The sequence below is a fragment of the Nansenia antarctica genome (genome assembly GCF_963989245.1).
Source record: "Nansenia antarctica genome assembly, chromosome: 11".
Taxonomy (NCBI): Eukaryota; Metazoa; Chordata; class Actinopteri; order Argentiniformes; family Microstomatidae; genus Nansenia; species Nansenia antarctica.
This window is the reverse complement of record NC_137681.1, coordinates 13,677,167-13,698,687: the sequence shown is the minus strand read 5'-3', so window position 1 is coordinate 13,698,687 and position 21,521 is coordinate 13,677,167. Positions and strand designations below refer to the sequence as shown.

Genomic DNA, 21,521 nt, shown 5'->3' with positions numbered 1-21,521 from the left:
TCAACTATCAGCTATAGGAGGAATTAATTATGAGCGGGCCTAACTCCTTTATTCACCATTTAGGAAACACATCCAAATCCACTGGACATGACGACAAGACAAGGTAGCCTAATAGCCTACTACAGCATTCCTGTATGCAGTATCCATCATATTCATCACAAACGACAACTTTAGGTGCACATCGCCAGATAGGGACATACATGTGTCGCACGCCTCAGCGTGACGCAGAGCAGAAGACGTCGAGTCAGAATCGTAACTTGCCCGCAGCCCACCCTCATCATTGCCCACCCTCACGTGGTTGTTTATCGGCAGCATTGACATGGAAAACAACCCAGAGTGAGTAGTAGGCGAAGTGCGCCGTGTTACCATTTGCCTCATAATCTTTCGGGAAAAGTAGATAAATCCGTTTCAATATTATCAGAAAACCTCTGTTAATATACGCATTAGTACCTAACGACGAAAATGGTTGACTAACACTTTACGCAGACCTGTGCCGTGCGTCGCGCAACACACCACCTCTCTCTCCTTGGTCTCAAGTGTGAACTATTGACGCTTTCTGGATATTCAACCTTATCTCAAAACATAAAGTTGCTGGTTGCAATGCTCTCCAAATTCGAAAGAGAGCTGCTTGTAATTATATGGGATCGAATGATCCCAGTGGCTGCCGACATTGGAGCAGAATCCCTTCTGAGGTATGTTTTTGAATAATTTAAGTAAACTGCAAACGTCTAGGCCTTTTTCATAATATAATAGGCCTAGCCTACTTGCCCAAATTAGTGCCGCCAATGTTTGGCAACGAGTATTATAGTTATATCTTGTAATGCTTATGGTTTCTGTTTCTGTTATTGAATCAGGATGGTTGGAATCATGAATCAAGAAGGGTGTTAACATTACTACATCAAAGCTTTGGTTATTATCTAGTTATTATGCAGTTATGGATGCTGGGTTCAAATTAGTTTACCTACATTTGGTGACGATTACGCTGACGAAATAGCTATAGGAGGGGCCAACAGCTAAGCAGAACCAATTACAGAGATATGATTCTAATGCCCAATTCCAAATCCTAACCCCCTTTTCCTTGTCACGATTGGAAAGGTTATATCTGAGATTCCACCCATGGATGCAGTATTTCCCTGTGACTGTTTTGGTTCCATGTAGAATCATTTCACACAGAGAGGCTTCCATATAGCACCAAAGGGTTCCATGGCACTAAAAGGGAATCTTCAAAGTGTTCTCATAGACATACAGGGACAACCGAATAAGCCTTTTTGGTGTTGGCTAACCTTTTCCTTCAAGTGTATAGGAGAAGATTGAACTGTGCATGCTCTTCAGGCTACACCTAGTATGGATTTGGAATTAGGCATAATATGGTCCCCAAACAGCAACCCAAGTATATCCATCCATTAATATATTATTAATTACAGGATGTTCACAACTTTTCCTAAGACGAAGACGTACTTCGGGCACCTGGACCTCTCTCCCCGGTCTCCACACATGCTCTCCGTCGGGAGTAAGATCATCCTGGCGATAGTGGAGGCGGCCAAAGACATCAGCCGACTGACCGTCACTCTGGGACCGCTCCAATCACTGCATGCCTATCAGCTGAGAGTACATCCCTCTAACTTCAAGGTGCCTCTCTTCTTTCATAATCGTTTATGGCAAAAAAGTTGTTTAAATCCTCTTTTGCACAGCATTTGCACAAGAAAAAGTGGTGTTATGTTTTAGAGGGAATACATCCTAAAAGATAAAACAACATTCTAAACACATGAATCACCAATATGGTGGGGCCACTTTGCACTGTTGCAAATACATTGTAAATGTAGGCCCGTTGTCGACTGATTCATGCCTTATGCAGTTACTGATTTATTTATTTATTTCTCTTGACAGCTTCTTTCTCATTGTATTCTTGTGACCCTGGCCGGTCACATGGGGGATGACTTCACTCCTGTTGTGCACGCGGCCATGGACAAGTACCTCTCAGCGTTGTCAGCCGTGCTTGCGCAGAAATACACATAATATAATATATTTCATACAACATATCATATAAACCATACGTTGCTGTTCCATTATTATGTTGAGAGTTTGTTATTCGTGTCTCTTTCTGCAATAAAAGTTTACAAAGAACACATTTCCATCTCTGTTTTGTCATTATTATCCTAACATATGTTGTTGCTTCACTATATCAAAAGAAACAAAATTGGGACAGGTCCCTCTATACTTGGAAACTGCCTTGCTATTGCGTGCTGCATTAGCGCCCCCTTTTGGAAACAAGTCCATTTGGCATCATTGTACGTTAGGGCTATATGAAGTCATACTTGTGATTTATAGATGTAGTCTAAAATATATATGTTATTGTTATGCCAAGCTCATTGAATTAGCATGTGGCTTCCTTGAAATATCAGACAACTGTTCTGTGTTCTCAAAGTCGTTTTCTATTGTCCTCTCTCTGATTGCGTGCGCAGTTCAGAACCATGGCGCTGTCCATAGCAGTGCTGAAATGGCAGTTCTGCGTGTCAAACCGTAACCTGGCGTTTGGTGGCGCTGTGCGCGGTGATGAACTATCCGTTGATTACGGCATAGCATGCGTGATGGGCATGCTGCAATAATTTAGTTTTTTAATCCAATAATAAATATCCTATAATAAAATAAGTCTATGATAACTACTTCTATTTTTTACGTGAAATTTCGCCAGGGAACCAATGAGTTAAGTAGCCTAGAAGCCAAGCTAGTTAGTCAGAGACTGTGTTACAATTTAAAGAGCCCGCACCTAGTGGAGTTTCAGTCATGATTTTGTTTATCAATGACCTAAGACACTTTTTTGGCTCATCGAGCATAATGAAAGATCATCAACAACGTCAAAAAGTGAACATGATATTTTAAACATGTAGTTTATTTTTGCATGCTCTTGGGTCCCTCATAGACGGGGAGAACGGGATCCTTCACCCAAAGCGCCTTTAGTGGTCCTGCCTGCTCAGAGCGGACACGACCACGGCCAGGACCTTCTGGAAGGAGCCAGCAGCTTTGAAAGAAAGCGAAAGATACAAATACCAAGTCAGTTTTAGTTGTACGGGCTTATTTGAATAGTCCAAAAGCTCATTTGTATAGAGACAATAGTAGGCCTAAATCAAGGACGTTGCATCAATGTTTGAGCAACTATATTTCCCCTGTTATTTCTGCAGTGTGTTTGCTGTTATTTGAGATTAATCAAATAATTCATAAACCATTAAAAGGTAACTTTGTCTAAACCTACCTTGAAGTTGTCTGGATCGACGTGCAGTTTCTCGGAGTGCAACTCACTCAGGGCAGAATAGCTGTTCTTGATGTCGTCCATGTTCTTCAGAGCTCTGTCCAGACCGCAGCACCGTGATACCGTGAGCAGCCATCATTGGGTTGGAAAGGACCTCAAGGACCCCAATTGAAATAAGCCAGTGGCTTTCTTGGGTTTTTATCCTGTTAGTTGACCTTGTATGTAATATGTACTTTCATGTACCTACTTCTGCAAATTCTTCTAATAAAGTTTTCAATCAATCAATCAATCAATAGCCTCAGCGTTGTACAAGTTGCCAAATGCGCCAAAGTACCACTGAGTTCAGGGATAGACGACCAGGCAAGTGGGGGAATTAAAGTTATCATTTTAATTCCTCTGCAGCTTTTCAGGTAAGGCTACACCAAAATGCGTGGCCAGAAGTCATGAAACCCAGTCCCTAAGACTATTTTGAGCAGTTATTATAGGCCTATTTTGTAAGTAGGCCTTTCTGACATTGTAATAGGCTAGGTGCACGATCTCCCTACTTCCTGAAAGGCACCTTGCATGAACATATCCTGTCTCACTCTATTGGTTTAATTGATTAATCAGCTGTGCGGTAAACTGTTGGAACACACAGTGCACAGCTGATTAATCAATTAAACCAATAGAGTGAGACAGGATCATCCCAGTTGCCTTTCAGGAAGTAGGGAGATCGTGCACCTAGCCTATTGGATGAGATTAGTTTATCCAATCATTTATCCAATCAAAGTCGAAAATGTTGTAAACATTTTTGTATGCTGTTCATTTATAATTATGAGAGCAAATAATTAGGATACCACTTACCTGGCTAGGGATTCTGGGCCAACAGAATCATAGTCGAGCTTCTCGAAGATCTCTGTGATAGTAGCGCGCTCTTCATCTGTCCACTTGACCATTTGGACAGTTTGTTTTGTTTCTTGAGTTGCACAGGAAACATGTCAAAGGAACCAGTGCCTCTTGGTTTATATAGGCTACAAAACACCCCGCCCGGAGACGAATTTGCGGAACCTAGGATGGTAGGGGAATGTAGGGCAATACCGCTACCTGATTGGTTGGCGAAGCACTCGTGAAGAGCCCCCTCATTGGCTGGCGAGTCTAGGTAGCGGTATTGCCCTACCTTCCCTGCTTCGCCAACCAATCAAGTAGCGGTATTGCCCTACCTTCCCCTACCATCCTAGGTTCCGCAAATTCGCCGCCCGGAGGCCACATCTGGTTGTGCCTCTATTAAACACCGAATATCTGCTTAGTTTAGATAAAGCGAGACCGTCTAATTCTTTAAAAAATACATGTTTCCCCGTGCATATATTCGAAGTGGCCTATCTTCGATGTGAAATTTGATTTACAGTAGTATATAACCATGCATTTTGAAAACACTAAAGAGAGGATTGCAATTCAATTGAACACATTTCATAAAACTATTTTCAGCAAGTGAACAGCAAGTAACTTCTTGCACTGCGTCTCATTTATTGTGACTGTTTATTTTAGTCCTTTCTTTATTTTGTTCTAGAACGTGGATTTTTTTTAGCACGTGGATTCTTTTTTTTTTATTATTACAATAGGCCTATAATCATACAACATTGTTTGATACAGGGTAAACATACAGTGGATTCAGGCAAGCGTGTGTTTGAGGTTTTCAGAATAGGATTATAATAATACAATCGCGAAAAATATATTCCGGCTATTTAATCATAAATGACATGTAGCCTATATTATGATATAAAAATACAGATTATATATTAACATATGTATAGATAAGTCATGATACATACAGTATATGAAGATTAAGACAATTTTCTTTAAATGAGTTACAAAGACTATAGTGTAATATCATGATCAATTATGAAATACCCCAAACAAGGGTTAAGGCTAATAGAAAACGAGTTAATTTATAGTTAAATACTTTGTTATATTTTATATGTGTATAACATTTTCTTTTTGTTCAATGTATATCAGTGTTTGTGTCTCATTAGTTCTGTTTGTATCTGTTAATTGACCCATCTGTATTACTGATTGATCCACAAAGGCTTAAATCAAGGTTTTCAGGAGCAACAGATTTTCTTGAGAACAATATAGTTTTGCTTATTTGTATTTGTTCCATGTCTTTTGCTTTGCACAGAGCTTTCTACAAACCCGCTAATATATGTTTTTCTTATATAGCATTATAACCAGTCAACCTTAAACGTGTTCAACCCAACCTCAACCCAACTATGTCATGAATGTTATTCAGTGTTAACAAGCATATAAACACCACCAGAAACTTTTGTTTTCATTGATTGCAGTTTTTATTTCTCAATCATAATCATTTTTTTTCCACTGGGGACCACAGCAGGGTTGTGCGCTGGTCGTTTAGCGGTACTTCTCGGCCAGGGCCAGAGCCAACAGGGCCAGGAACGGGGGTGAAGTCCTCAGGGAACAGCATGTTCAGCACCACCAGGATACAGTGGGACAGGATCTGAAGTGTGTGTGAATGGGTGAATGAGAGGCCGTTGTAAAGCGCTTTGGATAAAGGCGCTATATAAGTGCAGTCCATTTACCATTTACCATTGAAGAGGGAAATAACCAAGGATCAGCTTAGTTTTATTTTTTGTAAAGTAGGTCTATAGTGGACCAAATTATTGTCACAATTATTTCTGATGATCAAATTGAGATATAGCGAGCAATAGAATAGATAGGCTACAGTCTATTTAAATCATACATTACTGCGTTTCGCGTATTGGCTATATTTACCTTGAAGTTGACAGGGTCAAATCCTACACCCCATAGGCATAGCCTAGCCTATGATAGATGTGATGATAGTGTGTTGTTATGTTCGTCCAGGGAGTAAACATTACCACAATAACACCATAAGGAAACAGGGGCTGGTACTTCAAAAGATATTTATTACGAGAACGAAAACTTTGAGATCTGAACTTTGAAGCTGCGATAGAGAGGTCCCTCTCACACCGTGAACAACCTGCAAATGTCAGGGGAAAAGAAAAACAGTTGTACATGACACTCGGCACGGGAATCAACCGGAACGAACACAGTTATCATCATTATAGTGTTCGACTTCTGAAGAGCTTGTCTATTAGCACCAGAATATCTGAAAGACCTTTCGCTAGCATATCAGCCCAATAGAGCTCTCATGTCTTCTGATGCTGGTTTTCTCTGTGTACCACATGTACAAAAGAAGAGATTTGGTGAGGCTGCATTCTCATTTTATGCACCCAGATTGTGGAATGCACTGCCAGTTTACATTAGGGATGCAACCTTATGCAACATTATGTTCAAGTCAAGACTAAAAACCCATCTTTTTAATATTGCCTTTAAATTAAGAAATAATTAAATTATGATCATATAATGATTGGAGCACTTTGAGCTGCAACGTTTTCAGGAAAAGCGCTATACAAATAAAAAGTTGTTATTATTATTATTATTATTATTATTGTTAGTTACCGTTTGTTAATCTTCTGCCATTTGCTCTTTGTTGCTCTCAATCTGAGACACGAGGTCCTCCACTGAGGTCCTCTGACTGCGGCTCCTCCACCTTCTGCAAGTCACTCATCTCCATCTCCAGTCTCCGGAACTTATCCTAGAGGAGAAGGAAAAGAGAGAAGGAAAAGAGAGGAGGAGAAGGAGATGGGATCATGAGATGGTGTCAAATCTGTTAGTAGTACAGTGCTCCCTATCTGGAGGAGCAGAAGTGCTAATCAAGTGACTATGTATCCTTCAATGAGTTCAGGGACTCGTTAACTGCAGGAAAAGGAAGACAGATGTTAAACGGTTGTAGAATTCTTCCGCAGCAACAGGTTTCAGGTCTTGCGATAAGATGACATAAGGAGAACTGAGGTCGACATCATTTGGAGAGGACGTTATGTTTTATTTGATGTTACAAAGAATTTATGTTACATTTACATTTTTGGCATTTAGCAGATGGATTTATCCAAAGCGACTTACAAAAAATACATTTGTCCAAGAAAGTGAATCATCTATCCATCAGTCATCGCAAGAAAAAGTTATCTATGCCCGGACCAGGGGCCATTGGCAGCCATAACGCTAGAAGAAGGAAGAATTAAGTTGCTATAGTAACCAGTCCAGACCATATATACTGAAAAATGTATGCACTCACTGTAATGTAAGTCTCTTTGGATAAAATCATCAGCTAAATGGCAGATAGTGTTATATATTAGGTGGGTGTACCTTAGCTTTCTTCCTGTCATCATAGGCCCTCTTTAGGAGTCCCTGGTTCTGCCTGACGTCCTCATCCACCCACTTCATCTGCTGCTTGAAGCGATCTATGTGGGCAACCTGGTTCTCTATTTCCCCCCACAGGTGCCTGGCACTTGGGAGGGACGGAGTAAGGGAAGGGGGGGGGATAGAAGAAGAAATGGGTTGGGGGGTAAAAGGGGGAGTCAAGAGGATAGAGAGAGAGAGAAAACGTAAAGCAGAGATAAAAAATGGGGGCTCAGAGAGAACAAGTATGAGGGATCTCTTCAAAACTAATAGATCTGTGAATATGGTATGAGTTACATGCAGTCATGAATGTACACGTACACACACACACACACACACACACCTGATTTCTTCCTCGACGTCTCTGACGTCTCTGAGGTAGGAGGCCCTCCTCTGCTCAGAGGAATCGAAGCGGTTGTTGGTGATCCGATCTCCGTCCTTCGAGAAGGCCTTACTGCAGTTCCTAGGTCTGCTCTGCATAACATGCATCACCTTGCAAGCCTCTGCGCGATTCTACACACACACACACACACGCACACACACACACACAATAAGGTTTATCTTATCTTCCTAAAAGCCAACGTCAGTAACATCACAGAGGATATGGTTTTAAGATGAATTGATTTTAGAATGCAATTGTCACTTCGCTAAAGTAGGGGGACACATTTCACACCTGTGCGTTGGTGTGAGCTAACTTTAGCCTGCGGTTCCTGTAGCAAAATAAAGAGACCCTAGTCATAGTTGCAGTCACTACTGGCCCAAGGGTGACTTGGAACAGATTTCCAACATTTAGTTTATTTTTTGTTTTGTTTTTTACATTTAGGGAATTTAGCAGACACCTTTGTCCAGAGCGACTGACAACAATTAAAAAAAAAAACTTTAATCAAATAAAAACTAGTACTCAGTCGAGATAAAACAACAGTAACATATTAAAACATAGGATAAAACCTGACAAATGTACACTAATAACACATAATAGCTGGTTTGCACAGAATTATAATAGTAACCTAACCCTTTAACTGTGGCTGCCAAGCCTGTGGTGCCACGCTCTTACCTTGATCAGCAGGACGGTCTCTATGCTCCTCTGGTCGATGAGGCAGTTGGCCACTACTGGGTCCTCTATCTCCAGGGCCTGCAGTACTGAAGGGTAGTCTGGGTGGTAGACTTCCCTGGACAGATGGATGCATGGAGAGATAACACACACACACACACACACACACACACACACACACACACACGGTTACATGAGTAATTAATATATATATAAACTTTCTTTCTTTCTGTTAAGCCCATTGTATTGCATCGGTGTATGAAATGTGCGTTACACAAATAAAAGTTGCCACAAACAGGTAAAACAACCTCCCGCTGGTGTCTTGTTGGTTGGGCAAGAACTGGCTGGTGATGATGTTATTACGCCTCCTGCCTGCGGGGTAGCTGCTCATCAGGCCCTGCAGCACCCTCTCGTCCTCATGGTTGTCACAGGTGAAAGCCACCATCAGGCCGTTCAGACACGTCTCCACTGCCAGGGCCAGCTCTGGGTCCTTCAGACGGAAAAGGTAACCTGGAGGGAGGGAAGGAAGGACAGGAGAGGAAGAGAGAACTTGTTCTTCATCCAAGATGCCATGTGGACCATGTGAATGAGACAGAGAGAGAGAACTATTTGTAGATCTAGCGTAAGACACAGAGGAACGGCAGGGTTCTTCCCAGGACATATGTGACAGCAGCTGGTGAAACCGGGAACAAGTCAGCAACCAATCAAAATGTTCTGACTTTTATTCAGAAAAAGTTAAATAAATGTCAACTTTGTTGAAAATCAATTACACACTCGCTAGTCAACTAACACAGCTTGTTTTGTGAGCCTGCTAACAATGTAAAGTAGTGTTATAGTTAACTAGGTAGTAGTGGGGATTACTCACCGAATCCATTGCATTGCAATGTTTTGATTTGACTAGCGAGTGTGTCATTGATTTTCAACAACATTGACATTTATTTAAATTTTTCAGAATAAAAAAGTCTGAACAATTTGATTGGTTGCCGACTTCTTCCCGGTTTCACCAGCTGCTGTCACATAATGTATGAACAAGGTGGCGCTGGATTTCTTTATCAGAACCCGACTTGCGTTTAATTCAAGTCAAAAACTACAGCTAAAAACACTGAATTCATTGAGGAACATCATAACGCTTTCACTTTTGTATTTTACAACGACATAGTGGTGCCACCAAGTTCACAGCGTGGTGCAGCGCCAGTCTTACATTCTTTGGGGAGAATGCCAAATGGTATTTGTGGTAAATATATTTGGAAACCTAGAGAAAAAAGACTGGTGATGTGAGATGGGGACAGAAAGAGCCAGAGTCAGAGACACACAGAGAGAAGAACACAGAGACACACAGAGAGAAGAACACAGAGATACACACAGCCACACACACAGAGCCAAACACACACACAGAGCCACACACACACACAGCCACACACACACAGAGCCACACACACACACACAGTCAGCCAAACACACAGAGCCACACACACACACACACTCTAAAGCCCAATTTATACTTCTGCATAAAATCTACGCCGTAGCCTGCGTAGGCTCACGCGCACCTCTCCAAAAATGTAATTACGCGGCACACCTACGCAGACCGTAAGAACTGTGATTGGTCCGCTTGGTAGCACATGATTCCGACTCTCTCTGAGGCCTAAATGCGGAAGCCTTAAGAAATGTCATTTACTTTTTCTGTAATTACTTATTAATAAAGATTTGAAAAATTATGATAACCATCTTATATCTTAGTTTAATGTAATTTCAATGCATTATAGACATTTTCTTTACAACAAGCATAACAAAAAAATCGCTATTATGCCGAACTATAAATTGGGAGAGCCCTTGCATAGGCTACGGCGTAGCCGTGCGTAAATTCGATGCAGAAGTATAAATTGGGCTTTACCCAGCGGTCCCAGTGGCTTCTTCTTGAACTGGCCCTTCCTGTGGGCATCATCTATGGCAGCCAGTAAGGCGGGCATGTGCTCCCCGAAGCGCAGCAGCCGGTCCGAGCATCTGCCCTCCATGGTGCATAGGTTCCTGCGGTTGGCATCCACAGACAGCCACAGGTTCTGCTCCTCCGTCCTAGGTTGAGACAGACAAACATTCAGCTGTCTCAGTTCCTAACCCTTACCCTGCATTTCTAGCGCCATGCTCTAACGGTACCAATTAAGCCACGCAGCACCATCTGACCATCTCTGATATGTTTGTAGGTAGGTGATTACACAAAGTTAAGTAAAACAATATGAAAATGCACTGCACATCAGGCAAACGCTAGTTGCGGTATTCAATCCCAGTTATGTCTCTTTGTGAAATTGGAGCCCCCAGCGATATATATTGCGGAGCCTGTTCCCTCAATACTCAGTACACTCACTAGCCTGGGGACGAAGTTAGTATACTCTTCTTCCTCTTATGCCATTTAGCTGACGCTTTTGTCCAAAGCGACTTACATTGCAGTGAGTGCATACATTTTTAGGTATATATGTTCCCAGCGGGAATGAAATCCCCAACTAGGGATGTCCCGATCCCACTTTTTCACTACCGATACCGATACCTGGGCTTCAGGTATCTGCGATTCCGATATCAATCCGATATTTGTATTTATTTTTTTACTCCTGAATAATAACAAATACTTCCCCATTATATAGTCCACAACAACACTTGGCTATTAAAGACTGCCAGCCTTTATTGAAGCAACAAAAACAGTACTCTGCAGTACTCAGTGACCAAGTTAAAACAATTTAGCAGCATTCAGCATTGTAAAAAAATAAATAATTACTGTCTGATTTCTAGTTTTAGTGCCTTCAGGTTTTTATTCTATTTATCTTCTCTGACAAATGGCATGCAATTATAGCACCCTTTTTAAAAGTGTAGCCTGGTGACACCCGCTGGTGAGACCCTAAACCAGTCGCAGAATCGAAGGGGTCAAAAAGTGAAACTTATTGTGTCAACAAAATCTGGTTTTCTTTTTTTTTTCATAACAGGCAACTTGAAGTTTTAAAGTAGCCACTCAATATAATATACGATCACGTTTAACGATCACTACATTTGTGAATTGGATTCACTGTTCTCGTTTGCCGTAGGCTACCGGTAAGTGATAATGACTTGTAAACATACTTTCGTTTTAGGACGTGTTCAATTCAATTCAATTCAATTCAATTCAACTTTATTCGCCATGTGCAGTGCACTAGGAACATGACTTGGTATTCTCCATGCTGAACAAGCTACAGTACATACAACAGCAAGACGACAATACAACAATACTCAAGACAATATATACAGTACCAATATGAGTGAACAAATATACTGTACAACTTAGTGCAAGAACATGTAAAGTGCAAGGTGCAATGATCAGGAGTTATTGAGGAGGGCTATGGCTTTGGGGAAGAAACTGTTCAAGTGGCGTGATGTTTTTGACCTGATGGCCCTGTACCGCTGTCCAGAAGGGAGTAATTCAAACAAGCTGTGAGCTGGATGTGAGGGGTCAGCCTGATCTGGAGCTATGGAGGTCTGTGATGGGAGGCAGGGGGCAGCTGATGATCCGCTTAGCTGTCCGTACGACTCTTTGTAGCTTGGCCTTGGATCGAGCAGACACAGAGTCATACCAGACAGTGATGGAAGATGTTAGGATGCTCTCTATGACGGCCCTGTAGAACTGGACCAGGATGTGACGACTGATGTGAAGTCTCTTCAGCTGACGGAGGGAGAACAAACGCTGCTGGCCTTTTTTAACTAAATGGGTGATGTTGTTATCACATTTTAGTTTGTTGGAGATGGTAGTGCCCAGAAACTTGAATTCATCCATTATTGTGACAGGGGAGTTATTGATGACCAGTGGAGAGTTGAGTTTTTTTTCCAGAAGTCCATAATCACCTCCACTGTCTTGGTGTTGTTGAGTTCCAGGTTATTGGCTGCAGACGAGGACACCAGGCGGCCGACCTCCTTCCGGTAGGCAGTCTCGTCATTATTAGTGATGAGGCCAACCATGGTGGTGGTGTCATCTGCATATTTGATGGTCTTGACAGATGTGTCACCAGAGGTACAGTCGTTGGTGTACAGGGAGTAGAGCAAGGGGGAGAGCACACAGTCCTGAGGAACACCGGTGTTAACTGTGCGGCGCTGAGACAGGTGAGGGCCCATCCTGACATACTGTCTTCTGTTGGTGAGGAAGTCAGTAATCCACTGACAGATGGAGGGGTGGCTATTCAGCTGGGCCAGTTTATTGTGGAGGAGGTCAGGAATGTTGGTATTGAAGGCTGAACTATAATCCACAAACAGGACTCTGGCGTAGGTGTTTCGATTGTCCAGGTGTTGCCGAATATAGTGGAGCGCAAAAGCAAGGACAGTGTGTTCATCTAATAGACCTATCGCTAAGCCACGCCCCAAAATAGAAATTGTCCAATCATATCACAGCAAAAGTCAAAACAGGCAGAAAACTCGGACAAACAACTTGCAAATATCTGATGGTGAAAAGCTTCTAGACTAAATATTCTTGTCATCTTTAAAAAACATGTCTATTACTTGCTGTGGTAAATCAGAAATGTGCCAACTCCCGCCATTGTAAGTCAGTGAATGTCATTCAGTCGCGGTCGGTCAGTCAGTCACTGTCAGTGAGGCGTTGTTTGTTTGTCTGAGTTTTCAAAGTGTGGCTTAGCGATAGGTCCATTATTGTAGTTATGTGTTTTTAGCGGGTCGATGTTCTCTCAGCATGTTGTGATGTTATAAAAACGCAGTTAGACTTTCGTAGCTATGTATCACTGTTAGCTATGTATCACTGTTGCTAGCTGTTAGCAGCGTTTGTTGTTGTGGTTTGATCAGTCACTCTTCTCCTGTCACATTCTCATTCTTGAAGTGCACCAACATTCAAATACTCATGTCGTCTTTAATGCGGTGGATCGGATCGGGACATCCCTACCCCCAACCTAAGCGTTGTTAACACCATGCTCTACCAACTGAGCCACAGAGGACCACGTTGTGAGGTATACTCACAACATGCGCGTTTGCTCCTCCTTGGCGCGGGCCACAGCCAGCTGAAACTGGTCTATCTGCCGTCCGAAGGTGGAGTCCTGGAAGCTGAGAGCGTCCAGCTCCGTCTGTATCCGCTCAGCACGCACCTGGGTCTCTGCACCTGAAGCCTGGCTCATACTGGGGGTGGGTGACAGGCAGGGTTCGAGTTATGTGGGAGCCAATGGGAGCTGAGCTCCCATAAGGAAGGTCTGAGCTCCCATGAAAGCAGTAAAATCATACATCTGTGGGGGTCGCTAATAATACATTACCACAACCATTATTTGATCATAAATGTAAATGTACGGTAATGAGTATTATTTATATTTATTTATATGATAAATATTCTAAAATAAACACGTTTTCCAAAAGAACTACGCACACCAGCATTAATCTCCTGTGAATGACAGTATGCCTTTGACTGCCTGCACTTTACCACCAAGACACTATGGGGCGCAGTAGAATATTGTGCAACAGCAGAATATGATTGTTGAGAGCTTGCGAACTAGAGGAATAACATAAGCTTGGATGAGATAAGATGATGATGAGGCTAACAAGAGGCTAACAACATCAAACCAACAAATATAAACTCAACAATTAGAATGTATATTTTAGCTACATTAACCTTATTGTAACATGTAAATACTGATACTCACAGACAAATCTATCCCACGTTTTCAAACGAAAACACTGGTGCATCAACTGTAACAATGTAAAGTGCGTTCGTAAATTTGCTCTGAGAACGCCGGAGCGCACACTGGGTCAACGTCATAAAGGGACCAAGTCATTTGATTGGACAAGAGGCATTCCATAAGAGCTGATCAGATTCCAAAGCGATTTTACGAACGCAGCCAATGCAAACTGTAAATAGAGCATCTAGCAGTTGCTAGGTGTAACCGGCTCGGTCTGTCTCGAGTCGACTACCTGCGTTGTGTTCTGTGCTGACCGATGACAGGACGCTGATGTGTACTTTAGGCACTTTTAATCTGTACAATGCACACGAAAATAATGTTGTCATGAAACATCAAACCATGTAGGTGTCTTCTCAGCACGAGTCAACCTAGCACAACAAAGGCCAACTGAACATTTCCGCTAGCTGACACGGAGAACAGTGACGAGCGCTAAGCTAGCTGACACAGTGATGAGCGCTAGCATACAGAAAAATGAACCACGAGGTTAGCTAAATTAAACTCTCTAAAACGCTCAAAACACCAATGTTTTCGATACAACATGACAGAATTTATGTGCACTCATCCTTAAATGCATGTACAACTTCTCATGTGCACTCAAATTAAAGTTATGACAAGTATATTACAAGTTTACATTGCACTCAGACACGTACCTCTCTCCGTCTTATAGAATCTTCTAGACTGAGAGAGAACGCGCAAAATGCAACCTATAGCCACCACTGCCCCCTAGGGGCGCAAGTACACACACATCTCCCAATAAATACCTAACCCTAGAATAAGGTCTGACATTCAGCAACAAACAATCTGCACATAATTAACTTTTAACCATGAGGTTTCTAAATTAAAACACTATTTATGCACGCTGAACTCACATGATCACTAACAAACTATTTCAAGTTTGTATTGTCAATGATTATCCAAAATACATTGAATAACCAAGATGCCTCTCTAATACGAGGTTGCTATCATCGTGGTGTTCTTCAAACATACAGTTCTTATTCATGGCTATTTATGAGGTTGCACTATAGTTCCAAATAATCACCTATCATATTTGTTATTTCGTGACGTTAGAATTATAAGTTTCTATCTCAATTTTTGTCAAAATTGAGTTTTTTACACAATCTGATCCATTAGGTGTTTATTAATGCCTGTGTGGTGTTATTTTTAAAATGTTGACATTTTTGAGTTAGTAATTCATAAAATACAAAGGTTCCATCTCACAAAACACAATGGAATGTAAAAACTTCAATATCTCTGAACTGCCCTAAACGGAGATAGAACCTTATCATTCTAAGCTCACGATTTGAACTAAATTGTGATATGTGATTATGTGCAGCTAACTGGCAGATCTAGGCTATTCGATACCAAGGTGTTGATGGCATTAGTAGTGAATTTATTTCGCTATACAACCTTGATAAACGATTGTCTCATACAGACTTGTTATCTGCAGAAAACAGCATGTGTATTATCACTCGCAGCCAGAACCCCACCCACCAAACACTCTAAATTAAGATGTTTTCAATTAAGAACATTTCCGAACGACAACCGTGTCATGATAAACATGCATTGGCGTTTATTTTTTCAATCGATAGTGCAATCATTAATTGCATGAGCCAATTACAAAAAAATCCTAATTCAAATCAATGGTGAATTACAAAGTTGCCCAAACAGGCACAAACATGATAAGAGGGCTATTTATAGGCTACTTTAGGGGATGTATTTTCTGACTGAACGTGAGAGAAACTGAATTAGACCAAAGAGATAATTTCTCTAAACCATAACGGCTCGAATTTTGAACGAAAAATGCATATCCCTAAAGGATGTCAAATAGAAGTGTGATGTGCCCATATAGAACAGCAAATCACATAATACAACGTCAAGGAATGTGTCGGTTATTCATCATCACATTTATCACGTTTGGTGCAGAAGAATCAAATGAAACAACTTGAACAACAGAAAAGCCTCCTTTTTGCCATTTTAGGCGTCGGGGAGTGAGTGTTCCCCTTTCCCCAACATGCCACAATAATGAACATGTATTCATAGTCATACACATCTTACATATATGTTACATACCTCAAGATCTATTGTCCTTGTTCTGTACATTTCCTACCGTACATATAACTGTATCATATTCATATTGATATTTATCGCACGTATATGATTCTTTATCTGAATTTACTTCACTGTAATACCGTATACTGTCACACCACGTCTTTTACACATCTGGTTAGATGCCAAACTACGTTTCGTATTTGTACTCTGTCAAAGACAATGAAGTGGAATCTAATCTAATCTAATTTATTTGTACTTTATAATTGATGATTAGCCTATTTTTGTATTATCAGTGAAAATGCTTTACAAATAGTGACATAGAAGACAAACAAGATTGACATAATGAACAGATATACAGACAATAAAAAGGACGTTACGGTGATATGCGTGTTGATATACAAATCATAATTGATGATTTTAAGTTTCAATTGTCTTTACACAATCACTGGAAGTTATGTTGGACATGGTCAACGTTTTCCACTTGTTTATTATACATATAAAGAGGATGCAAAAGTTGACTGAAAGAGGTGACGAAACAAAAATGATTACGTTCCCAGACACTTCAGCCCAACAGCGTGGTGTCAAAGTTAAACAATTACAGACAACTTGAAAGAATGTTCAGGTATGATATCTACTACTCACTGGTGACATCTGCTGGTGCACATATTTATTGACAGGTAACATTTATATCTTGAACAATTTAATAAATTAATAATTTTGCCATTTAGCAGACGCTTTTATCCAAAGCGACTTACAATTACGAATTACAGGGACATTCCCCCTGGAGTAACTGAGGGCTAAGTGCCTTACCCAAGGGCACACTAGTAGTGGTGTGGCTTCAGGCGGGATTTGAACTCACAACCTTCCGATCACAAGTCCAACTCACTATCCACTAGACCACCACTACCCTGAACATCTCGAACATCTTTAACATTTCTTTCTATCATTGTCACAACAATCAAAATCTAAAATAAATGTTACAATATAAATGTAAAGATTCAAATGTTTTCCACAGAAATCGAATATTACAGGTGTAACATGTTAATTCATGATGACTCGTATCTTCTCATCACCAAGCACCAGTCTGGAAAAGAAAAGGGTGATTTTGTGAATTAACTATAGGCCTAACCCTTATTATGATAACCGTACAACACTGAGAACAATATCCTATTGTTCAACTTAGAAACACTGGTGTCTGCTGTTCATGTCATGTCCACACAGAGGGGCTTACTGCATAGTCAATCCAGGCCAGCGTGAATCAATCAATTAATCAAATTAATTTCGGCACTCTGAAGCACTCTGAACTCATGCAGCACAAGGTGCTTATCAATTCTGCCTGATCAAAGTCCAAGCAGAGGTGGCAGGACCATGTCTTACCTCACTAGAGCCGCTGCCACTAGCCCTCCACCGAGGGGCCCTACCCAGTAGACCCAGTGGAAGTTCCAGTAGTTGGTCATCACAGCTGGGCCCAGAGCCCTGGCTGGGTTTAGGCAGGTCCCAGATACATCCCCCCTGCACCAGCAGACAGATAGGGTTTCATACAGGACAGGCGCCGGTTCTCCTCGTCCTCGTCCAGAGCATGCATCCGCACGCAGGTGGGTCTTAAAGGCCTCCCAGCGGGTGAACTGCTGCCCACAGTCCTGGCAGCGCATACTGCACAGCTTCACATCGGTTCTGTCAGCCGCGGTGCCGCTCGTCGTTTCGGTCATCTTCATCTTCATCTTCTTCTTCTTCGGAACACCGGGGGACTCCTCTTCTCTCTCTTGTTCCTCCTCTTCTCTCTCTTGTTCCTCCTCTTCTCTCTCTTGTTCCTCCTCTTCTCTCTCTTGTTCCTCCTCTTCTCTCTCTTGTTCCTCCTCTTCTCTCTCTTGTTCCTCCTCTTCTCTCTCTTGTTCCTCCTCTTCTCTCTCTTGTTCCTCCTCTTCTCTCTCTTGTTCCTCCTCTTCTCTCTCTTGTTCCTCCTCTTCTCTCTCTTGTTCCTCCTCTTCTCTCTCTTGTTCCTCCTCTTCTCTCTCTTGTTCCTTCTCTTCTCTCTCTTGTTCCTCCTCTTCTCTCTCTTGTTCCTCCTCTTCTCTCTCTTGTTCCTCCTCTTCTCTCTCTTGTTCCTCCTCTTCTCTCTCTTGTTCCTCCTCTTCTCTCTCTTGTTCCTCCTCTTCTCTCTCTTGTTCCTCCTCTTCTCTCTCTTGTTCCTCCTCTTCTCTCTCTTGTTCCTTCTCTTCTCTCTCTTGTTCCTCCTCTTCTCTTTCTTGTTCCTCCTCTTCTCTGTCTTGTTCCTCCTCTTCTCTCTCTTGTTCCTCCTCTTCTCTGTCTTGTTCCTCCTCTTCTCTCTCTTGTTCCTCCTCTTCTCTGTCTTCTCTCTCTTCTCTCTCGTGTTCCTCCTCTTCTCTCTCTTCTCTCTCTTCTCTCTCCCCCACGGCAGAGACGTCCTCCATCGCTCCTCCGGCGTGGCGGGCGGTCAGCTAGGCCACTTTTTAGTTTTTTGTTTTTCGTCTTTAGTTTTGAATCTTTTAGTAGATTCAGTTACTTTAATACTTTGATGTTATCCAAGCACAGCAATGTAACATGTTAAGCTCCTGTCTGGTTATGTTAGTCAGAGTTAGTCGAGTGTAAAAGCGCCTCCTTTACGCGGAGTAAACACACTAGAGGATGCTAGCTCGCTGCTTGCTGCTTAGCTCAGAACACTGCTGCTGTCTCCGAGAGCTGGATAAACTTGGTGCGCTCACACGGAAGAGCAATGCAATTAAATTATTAAATTAAATTATTAAATTATTAAATTATTAGCAAGCAATAATGAATAAAAGCACTTATGACAATTATGAAAAGGAAACAGTTATAAGTCACCTTAGTGTGTTCAATGGCTTGTTGGCGGAATTTATGGAATATCATGTGACTGTGCAGTCATTTTTGTCTCTTGAAGACCAAGACTAGGCCTTGTTGCTAAAGTGGATTTCGAAGAAAATATCAGCCTTCTAGTCTAGATTGATGCATTGAAGCAAATTGATAACCACAAGACAAATCCTTTTGCTAAAATAGAACAATGTACCGGTACTGTTTCAAAAAAAGAAGAAGAAAGAAAGAAAGAAGAAAATGAAAAAAGGCATTTAGTAGCCTACTTTATTTTGATGATTAATAAATGCGGATCTATAGGCCTACAGTGATATATTTATTAACAACTGTCATTGTTTTATTGTTTCAATGTTTCTACTTAAAAAAAAAAAAACATCCCTTGAATAATACGTCATTTTGAGTCAACTAGCCTACTTTCCACTCAGTCCTTGTCCTTATTTATTGCTATTTCGATGTTTATAATACATATTTAACACACATTTTCATATGCAAGCATTCCTTCCCCATTTCCAAAACAGTCACAGACAGTTCTCACAATATTATGTGTAATATAGTTTTCTTTCCAGACAAAAAGACAATTAGGTCTGCACTCGATGCAAATATTCGGGTTCACTTGGTTGGATTTTCTCACAATTCAGGTTTAAATAAATGTTTAACCCTAACCCTCTAACTGAAACGTGTTACCCTCTGTCTATAAGCAACACGGTGTAATCAAACCATATAACTCTTCAACCCTTGGTTCATTTGGGGTAATGTGCCATTCAACTATGAGTAGAATTACGCACGGTAAAAAGATGCTCAACAAAAAGATGCTTCAAAGCATATATTATTTGTTAATTGAGAAGACAAACACGTGAGCACACGTATATAGCTGTTCTTGATGTCGTCCATGTTCTTCAGAGCTCTGTCCAGACCGCGCAGCACCGTGGTACCGTGAGCAGCAATCATTGGGTTGGAAAGGAAGGATAGCCTCAGCGTTGTACAAGTGACCGAACCCGCCGAAATACCTCTGGGTCCAGAGATAGACGACCAGGGGTACACAATCAGGCACCTGCGGGAACGGAGAGCAGAGTGTGAGGTGCTAAACAACAAAAACAGCCATTATGGTTGAAAATGTGAATGTATTTATTTAATCTTCAGTTACAATGGCCTACTACTACAATACGTATTGCATAATCCTCAAATACCTGGACAGAGCCTTGGGGCCAATGTCATCATATAGTCTATCTTGGAGAAGATTTCCGAGATGGTTGCGCGTTCTTCTGGTGTCCATTCAACCATGTTTGCTCGTGATGGTTTTAGGTTCTTTTTTTCTTTTTTTTGCAATTTTCTTTTTATTCAACAATAAGAACAATAATACAACAATTCAACAACAACAAAAACAACAAAAGAAAAACATTAAAAGGAAAAGAAAAAGCTACTGCTGCTGTCATGTCTATAGCTCTACTACAATGGTTTTCAGTGGTAAGGGCGAATAGTCTACCAGTTGTAATTTTAACGAATTAATGGCTCGAAAGACGTGAATCATATTTAAATCAAGTTGCACAATCCCCTATAAGGTCTGACATTCAGCAACAAACAATCTGCACATAATTAACTTTTAACCATGATGTTTCTCAATTAAAACACTATTTATGCACGCAGAACTCACATTATCACTAACAAACTATTTCAAGTTTGTATTGTCAATGATTATCCAAAATACATTGAATAACCAAGATGCCTCTCTAATACGAGGTTGCTATCAGGTGTTCTTCAAACATACAGTTCTTATTCATGGCTATTTATGAGGTTGCACTATAGTTCCAAATAATCACCTATATCATATTTGTTATTTCGTGACGTTAGAATTATACGGTTCTATCTCCATTTTTGTCAAAATTGAGTTTTTTACATAATCTGATCCATTAGGTGTTTATTAATGCCTGTGTGGTGTTATTTTTTTAAATGTTGACATTTTTGAGTTAGTAATTCATAAAATACAAAGGTTCCATCTCACAAAACACAATGGAATGTAAAAACGTTGACGCTCAATATCTCTGAACTACCCTAAACGGAGATAGAACCTTATAATTCTGAGCTCACGATTTGAACTAAATCGTGATATGTGATTATTTGCAGCTAACTGGCAGATCTAGGCTATTCGATACCAAGGTGTTGATGGCATTAGTAGTGAATTTATTTCGCTATACAACCTTGATAAACGATTGTCTCATACAGACTTGTTATCTGCAGAAAACAGCATGTGTATTATCACTCGCAGCAAGAACCCCACCCACCAAACACTCTAAATTAAGATGTTTTCAATTAATAAGAACATTTCCGAACGACAACCGTGTCATGATAAACATGCATTGGCGTTTATTTTTTCAATCGATAGTGCAATCATTAATTG

General features: G+C 41.0%; 1 protein-coding gene across 1 annotated transcript; it reads left to right on the top strand.

Moving 5' to 3' along the window:
* The first annotated feature begins 353 nt into the window (after positions 1-353).
* On the top strand, positions 354-2,044 carry hbae4 (hemoglobin alpha embryonic-4). Its single transcript, XM_080541980.1, has 3 exons — positions 354-692; positions 1,425-1,629; positions 1,888-2,044. Exons 1-3 carry the CDS (start codon positions 601-603, stop codon positions 2,014-2,016), a joined length of 426 nt encoding a protein of 141 aa, XP_080398106.1. The 5' UTR covers positions 354-600; the 3' UTR covers positions 2,017-2,044.
* The last annotated feature ends 19,477 nt before the right edge of the window (positions 2,045-21,521 follow it).

Coding starts and splice junctions, on each gene's coding strand:
- hbae4 (XM_080541980.1), top strand. CDS start 601: ATGCTCTCCAAATTCGAAAGAGAGCTGCTTGTAATTATATGGGATCGA. Junction 693..1,424: donor GGAGCAGAATCCCTTCTGAG/GTATGTTTTTGA, acceptor TATTAATTACAG/GATGTTCACAACTTTTCCTA. Junction 1,630..1,887: donor TACATCCCTCTAACTTCAAG/GTGCCTCTCTTC, acceptor TTCTCTTGACAG/CTTCTTTCTCATTGTATTCT.